This window comes from Thamnophis sirtalis, unplaced genomic scaffold, assembly GCF_051295495.1.
Source record: "Thamnophis sirtalis isolate CommonGarterSnake01/CBP01778 unplaced genomic scaffold, rThaSir2_p1.2 scaffold_1, whole genome shotgun sequence".
In the NCBI taxonomy this organism is placed as follows: domain Eukaryota; kingdom Metazoa; phylum Chordata; class Lepidosauria; order Squamata; family Natricidae; genus Thamnophis; species Thamnophis sirtalis.
Genome location: NW_028261381.1, coordinates 64656555 through 64664787, shown reverse-complemented (window position 1 = coordinate 64664787; position 8233 = coordinate 64656555). Strand labels below are relative to the sequence as shown.

General features: G+C 37.8%; 1 protein-coding gene across 1 annotated transcript; it reads left to right on the top strand.

Annotated features, from left to right (window-relative positions):
- Positions 1-6234: 6234 nt before the first annotated feature.
- On the top strand, positions 6235-7161 carry LOC106543795 (olfactory receptor 5G9-like). Its single transcript, XM_014059874.2, has one exon. The coding sequence runs from the start codon at positions 6235-6237 to the stop codon at positions 7159-7161; it is 927 nt and encodes a 308-aa protein (XP_013915349.2).
- The last annotated feature ends 1072 nt before the right edge of the window (positions 7162-8233 follow it).

The window sequence follows — 8233 nt, the reverse complement described above, 5'->3', positions numbered from 1 at the left end:
CTACTAAAACCAGGATGACTAACAAACCTGGAAGCTTGTCAAAAACTCGGCCAAGGTTGTGGTCATGATGGCTGCAGCTTAAAACAGAAAGCACATAGGAAATTGCAATCAGAATGGTTTAATGAATAATATTAGCAAATACTGAACAAAATAGAAAAGAATACATATACATCAGAGTTATGCTCTCTGAGTTTGGTTGTTTGCTTGCAGACATTTCATTCAGTGGTAGCATTCTCCTTGTTTGGACCAGTTAATCTGAACCAGTAGTGGAAATCGCGGGTGGCACCGCCCACCCACCCCAGCTCCATGGCGTCCCATTTAGGCCCATTTTTTAGCCAAAACCACATGCGCGGAAGGCTGAGCACATGTGCAGAGGTGGCACGTGCAGTCGTGTTCACACGCTCACATTTGTGAACCAGTAGGGAAGGTAAGTGAACACCACCCGTGATTTTGTTACCCAACAAAGTAGCATCATCATAGCACTGATGATGTTACTTAGTTGGGTAACCAAACATCAGCAAGCAAACAAGATTCAGTGAGCATCAAGGAACAACATTCTTTTTTATATGTTTTTATTTCCAGTAGATATTCTAGCATCTTATTTCCAGAAAATACGATTGCTAATGCTTAATTAATTATAAAGTTTTAGAGAAGAATCTTATCTTCATCACCAATAAAATGGCCCAGTCTATTCTGGAATATTTCCTTCACAAACAGGGAACTTATTAAGCTCATGTACTTATTAAGTACATGACATGGGGCTCTTGTAATCCTACCAAGAATGGTAACAGAAAACAGGCAGCGGTTCTAGCAGTTCCGGGGAAGAGTTTTTGACAGTTCCTTATAGTTCAGCACCACAATATTTATAACTTTCCCATCGCACTAGCTTCTGCTTCCGCTTCATTGTATTGGCTCATCCTGATTTAACCCCAGCAAGATGGAGAAAATTATTCAAGGCATGAGCAAGGAAAATATTGGTGAATAGTTTCTCCCTTTTAGGACAGTAAACTAACAGTCTAGAAGTAAAATGAAGACTAGCACTTGGCAGAGCATCCAGAAGGCTTCGGAAAAGAATATGCCAACAATATAATAGCGGGGTTTTTTTCTAATTCAGATTGTATCCAGGACTGAACACTTGAACACAAGGCCCAATCTAAGATGAGACTAATCAGCCTGGGAAAAACATAGCTAATATTTTTGCTTGTCAGGAGATGATGACATTTGCAAGAAGCATTAGCAATTGTAAGGCAATGGAGATCACATTGTTTCAGAAGAACTGATGTAGGTGTTGTAAAGGCTATGGGTATTTAAATCCAGGGTTTTAAAATTCATTCATCAAAAAGAGTTCTTTTCTGAAAATCCGACTTCAAATAACACGCATTCTCCTTTTAGTTTTCTAATAATAAGCAGACCCAGTGACTAAGCAAAGTTGTTCTTGGCCCATCTATGCTGATTTCTAGCGTATACCTGGGCTCTTGTCAGCCCTTCAAAGCAGGCCAGGTCAGGAAACAGAGCAAGGATTTCAGGAATGCTACTGTGCTGTGGTAAGGTGAAATAAAAGAATCTTTAAAGTTTGCAAAACGATCCTTCTGCCCCTTTTATAGCAAACATTATCAAGGTGGGGTTGTTTTTTGTTTCTCAGATCATTCTGATTTTCCTTTCCCAGGACTGAGCTATATTTTGCTTAATGATTCTTGCATTCCTTTTTCAAGATTATTTGCACACCAGTTCCAGCTCATAGAGTAACAGAAATTAAGGATGCTAAATAGCAGGGATTTCCAACCTTTTGGCTTGCCTGGGACCATTGAGTGAAGCAGAATTGTCTTAGGCCACTTACTGTATATACTCAAGTATAAGCCTAGTTTTTCAGCCCACTTTTTGAGCTGAAAAAAGCCGCCTCGGCTTATACTCGAGTCAGTGAAAAATTTGCCCGAAATGGAGGAGAAAAAGGGGCGGGGCCATGCCGCTGGGTGACGCTCGTGAATGGCCCAGCGCCCCTGAGTTTCCCCTCCCTCTGTGTCAGTTTGCCGCGCAGCGTGCACCGCACCATCCCCCTTCCTCACGTTCTAATGTAATGCAGGGCTATCTTACGATTCCCCTTCCTCCCCCTCCTGCCGCTCTGCAACGATGTCCCACCTCCTCCTTGTTATGGCAAGCAGCCACATAGTGATGTCCCACCTCCTCTGGTACAGTGATCCAATGATAGGAATCACTGTGCCGTGTGTCATAGGAGGCGGGACATCATCATCACAGCGGGACATCAGCATCATGAGGTGAGTGAAGTATTTCATTGAATACACCGGTATTGTGTGATAATAATTTGTTATGCAGAGCAAATTTTTACAATGGCTACTGTATATTTAATGGGCACAGGCAGGCTGTATATGTTATTCAATGGGCAATGGCATTATTGGTATCTATTTTTATTTTTGAAATTTATCGGTAGCTGCTGCATTTCCCACCCTAGGCTTATACTCGAGTCAATAACTTTTCCAGTTTTTTGTGGTAAAATTAGGTGCCTCGGCTTATATTCGGGTCGGCCTATACTCGAGTATATACGGTATAAAATATGTAATATAATGTCACTTTTAAAAAAATCACTAAAAACATCTAATAACATTAAAGGTTGTGGAGCCACATTATTAGCTATCCAGGCCTGCAGGCCATGGATTGGACAAGCCGTAGCCTGCAGGCTGGATAGGATTTGGTCTACTCCAAATGATTTAATTTTCAGCTGTTGTCCATCTTCCTGCACTTTATCTGCCCTTCTTAATTAATTAGGCAGCTGCCCTTCTAGGCAGAGCAGGTCTGTTGTATAAGTGAAACCTTTACTTGGTATACACATCTATTCAGAAATAAATCCAGTAGCGATTGCTCTAGTTAAAACAGGATTGCAGATTTACTTATCGTTCTTTGAAGACCAGACATTGTGTGATTGCTGATTTCATGCCCTGTAATATGCACATTATACATATAATGTGTTTTTGTTTTTTGTTTGTTTAGTTATTTAATCAATTTAAATAGCTGCTCAGTTCACAGTTCTGACCCTGGGAGATGTACATTGAAGTAAAAATGGAAAACAGATAATAACCAATCAAATAAACAAGGGAAAATCCCACAAAACCAAGGCCATGCCACAAACATAATCTCAACCATTATATTACACATAGGTTCATTCAACATTCTTCTCGGTCCCCAAAAAATAGCCAAATTTCAAGGCTTAGCAAAAAGCTAACAGGGTGTATCCACATCTTGAGAGATGAGTGACTAAAAAGGCATGAATCTGAATCAGGGATGGAAGGAATTGTACCTGCTTTGCAAGCTTTTGTGGAATAGGCAGAAATGATCAGAGATAAGTGGTCCTGCAAATAACCCAAATAACATGGCTTGGAAATCGTGACTAATGTCATGACATTACATGTGAACCCATCACTATTGCTTGATCAAGAACCCAGGGCTAAAACAAGCCATGTTTTAGTGGGATATATGAAACCATCTCACACTTGCTGTCAAAAAGTAATATCCTATACATTTAGTGGGCCATCTGGATCTTGTATGCAAACTATATCTAGACAATTCACACTAACTTTTCAAAAGATAGACAATTTTGTTGTCTAATATGTGCTTTGCCAATGGGACTTATTATAATCCATTAAAGACACTGCCTGTGCCCCCAGGGTATCTTAGATTTTCTACAAATAAAATATGCTGATACCCTTTTGAAATGTTGCATGCAATGAGGCTATATCAATCTATTCGTTGTGGTTGGAAAACTGTAGACAGACCCCTTGTGTTTCCTATGCCTGCCATTTTTGTGCAATACTTTGGTAAGTTGAATAATATTTCTAACAAATAAATATTTAATTACAAAGGGAAAAAGGAAAAAGTTTAAATTTAGAGATTAACATATGATGTGTACAAGCAATATATATATATATATATATATATATATATATATATATATATATATATATATATATATATATATATATATTTCTTTAAAACTATATTTGTTAAACAATTTTGTTGGTGTGTGTGTGTGTGTGTGTGTGTGTGTGTGTGTGTGTGTGTGTGTGTGAGGTTGTACCATGGTCAACTTTCTCTAGTACAGTATGTTCATGTCTATCAATAAGGGTACAAGCTTTACTTATAGTGGAGGTATTAAATCTATCTTAAGTCTATCATGTGTAGTTAAACTCTGACGAAAAGATTAAGGTTATAATTTCATCTGCAAAGTGATTTAGGGGAATATTCAAGAGAAAAAAGAGATGGATGGCCACTTGCTACAATATACTTCTCTTAAAGATCTCATTTGTCTGTCAGCTTTAATTGAATGAAAAAAATCCATCATCTGAAACCTTTAGAACACAACCTTCTTCTCTTCGGTGAAAGGCATTAATACTCAATTCATCTACGATGACAACATAGAAATGACTGGAACCTAAATTTTGTGTCATGAATGACTTCACAGCAGAAATAATGCACTAATTGTCATACTCCAAGATTCAACTTTTTTAACTATGTCAAAACTGTTACTGGAATGAACTTAGAAAACACTGATATAACATTGCAAATAACCACTGGCAAAAAAAAATGGATAATATTTTTTGTACCTAATGTAATCAGAAAACAGCTTTTAATCAGTATAAAAGCTATAAAAACAAGCAGTGTTAGTTAAGCTTTAATTGGTGTAGGATTTTGTACTGCTAATAAGATAGCCACAAGAAGATAAAAATGATGGCAATTAAGAAAAATGTGTTTTTTTTCATCCATTCTGTTAGGACACAGAACAAGACAAATTTCTTTAGTTGAGCTTCCCTAAACAATACTTCATCCTACCTTCTTCTTTATTTAATCTGACTAAGAATGTATTTTGCCCTTCTGGTCCTACATTCTAAAACAGAGAATGATTGTGCCTCATGTCCCTCAAATGTGCCTCAAATGATAATGGAATGCATTTGTTTTGGACGTAAATATAAATATAAAAAAAGTTCAGTGTCTGACCCCAGCCAATAACATTGCACTCTGCAGAACAAAAGGGGATAGCTTCATGAATGTGATGAACAAGGACAGTGATTAACCTGGGGGGAGGGTTGTTATTTTGCTTAGTGAAAACTGGACCCTTGTCAAGGGCAGAATGACAAAAAAAATCTCCTCTATGCCTCCATTTATTCAATCTTTCCTCTTTCAAGTCCCTCACTGCATATCTTGGTCAATGAAGTTTTGAGTATGGAGATGGGATTTATGAATGGATAGATTCACACATTTTCAATGGAGATGGAAGTTTGGAATCTTGGTGGTATGGAACATCTTGTCCCCAGAGGCAAGACAGGTCCCCACTCTCCTAGGCTTTCTGAAGACCATCAAGACCTGACTCTACCAACTTGTTTGGAGGTATTTCAATCCTGAAAGTAATGGGTGGGTTAAAGAGTCTCCTTCTCCCTTTTAACTTTGCAATTGTCATTTTTTTAAAACTCTCTTTTAATTTTGTTTTTAGATTTGTTTTTAATTATGGCTTTTATATAACTATATTGTTTTGTTTGAAACTGTAAATGTGATGGGAAATTCAGAAATTTGAAAAATTAATTAATGAATTAAGCAAATATAAATAAAAAACTTATGCAGTAATGAAGTGCTCAAGGCAACACATAGAACACAGTAGTGAGAAAATGTGCTGCCTTGGAAGTTGGGTCCCTATCAAGGCATTGAGGTAAAAGAGGTTCTACCCACCTCTCTCAGTAGTGCGTAGACACTGGGAGCCAAGTACACCTGGCATATCCTGGAAGTTCTCACTGCAAACACTTTTACGTATCATGTAGCCAGCACAGAAGCTAGAAAAGCTCAGTATTTGGATCTGGATGCCATGTCAAACCAAAGGTTCATATTATCTGCAATTTATAAAGGTTTTCTCCACTTTTTTCCTACTTTCTGGAGATAAACCATGAGTTTACTTTCTTTGCCCCTTTTCCTGTAGCCTCTTTATGCTGCTGGATGAAATACTACTCTTATATGATACGGATTGTCAGCGTTAATGGGACAGATAAAACAAAGCGAGGGAGCCTTTATGTTTGGGAAAAGGTTATGGGTTTCTTGATCCATATATATTATTAAAGCATAACCAAAGTAAACCTATGAATGCAAACAAAAATGTAATCATCATACAACAAATACTTAATTTATATTTTTGTTTGATTTGATTATCTTTTTTCTCTCCAGGGACCTGATTCAATAAAGATGGCTCAGCAGAATAACTACACAATGGTAACAGAATTCATTCTACTAGGATTCACTGATGAACCCAACATGCAGATGGTTCTCTTCTTTCTGTTTCTTGCCATTTATCTTTTCACTGTGACCGGAAGCCTCGGCCTTATTGTGCTGATCAGGACTGACTCCCACTTTCACACTCCCATGTACTTTTTCCTCCTCCATTTATCCTTCACTGACCTCTGCTACGTCTCAGTGATTGCCCCCAAGATGCTAGTGAACTTCTTGGTAGATCATAAAAGCATCTCTTACGCAGGCTGTGTTGTTCAGCTATGGTTGTTCACTGCCTTTGTGACTACTGAATGCTTTCTTTTGGCTGTAATGGCAATTGACCGATATATGGCCATTTGCAACCCTCTCTTGTATCCTGTTTTTATGTCCCAAGAAATATGCAACTGTCTGGTTGCAGGATCATATGCAGCTGGTGTTGCAAATTCAGTGCTACAGACAGCGTGTATATTCAGATTATCCTACTGTGGATGTAACATCCTCAAACATTTCTTCTGTGACATCCCTAAACTTTTTCAGCTTTCCTGCTCTGAGTCCCACCTTTCAGAATCTCTGTCTGTCTTTGCATCAGGAATAGTTGCAATGACCTCTATTTCAGTCATTATTATTTCATATCTCTGCATTTTATCTGCTATCCTGAAGATCAACTCGATGAAGGGAAAACGTAAAGCTTTCTCCACCTGTGCTTCTCACCTAACATCAGTGGCTTTACTTTATGGAACTGGAACTTTTACATATATCCATCCCAATCTTAAATCTGGACAGGATACGGATATGGTAATTTCCATAATGTACACAATAATCATACCCATGTTGAATCCTCTAATCTATAGCTTGAGAAATAAGGAGGTAAAAGAAGCCATTAGAAAAGTCACTACCAGCTAACTGATTTATCTTTCCACCAATGACTGATGTTACCCTGAGATAAACTGAATCGGTTGTAACCACTTTCTACAATGGAATGAAGAATTCAGGGATTTTCTTAGGGAAGTCTTCACTGAGTTTCTTTTTCAACTTTATCATGTTTCCCATTCCAGATCTTGTCCTGTATCTTTCTTTCTTTTTTAACAGTAGTTACACAACATTAATATACTATGGCATTTTTTTAAAGAAAGAGCTAACTGTAGAAAAAGGGTATTACATATTTAAAAGTAAGATGAAATTTTCTCTATGCTGATAATAAAAGAATCCTTTTTCTCCTCATATTAACATAGTTTATCAGTCTTCCCCAGTTTGTGCCCTCAAGATATATATGTTAAATGCAATAATGCATTGCGTCCAGCCACTCAATACCCTGCAGGATGAGGACATGACTGAGCATAGTATTTCATGGATCTGGGAAAACCTGGTGCCTAATAAAATAAAGTCTCACATAAATTTACCTGAAGGTTAACCCTCATACTCCAAAATAGCTTGGTCACCCGTATCATTCACTTTAGAATAGGAGAGACATACATCAGGTGCAATTATTTCTGAAAGAAAATCAGCTTTAGTCATCCATTTTGCCATTTTTCAGTTAAGAATTTATTTCTCTTTGGAACAAACCTCTGAGAACTTCATTCTTGATACTTTGATTTCTGAAAACCAAAATGTTTTCAATGATGATGGGAGGGTTTGACTTCTAACAACTACCTAGATAATCCCTGCCGTTTTCTTGGCAAGGTTTTCCAGAAGTGGCTTGCCATGTTTTCTTCCTAGGGCTGAGAGAGAGAGGCTGGTCCAAGGTCATCAAACTGACTTTCTGTGACATGGGACTAAGAACTCATGGCCTCCTGGTTTCGAGACTAGTGACTTAAACTGACTCTCTTAATTGCTCTTTAAGATATATTTACTCATTAACTCATTCATTTGCAATTGTTAAGGTCTGCAAAGGTTATGACTTCTAGGCTCTGGGGCATAACCATGTCTTTAAGAAAGAGCCAATGTCGAGGTCAGATAAAGTGTGGTGTTCCAGAGG

Excerpts from the sequence above, each read along its gene's own strand:
- LOC106543795 (XM_014059874.2), top strand. The coding sequence starts at position 6,235 with ATGGCTCAGCAGAATAACTACACAATGGTAACAGAATTCATTCTACTA.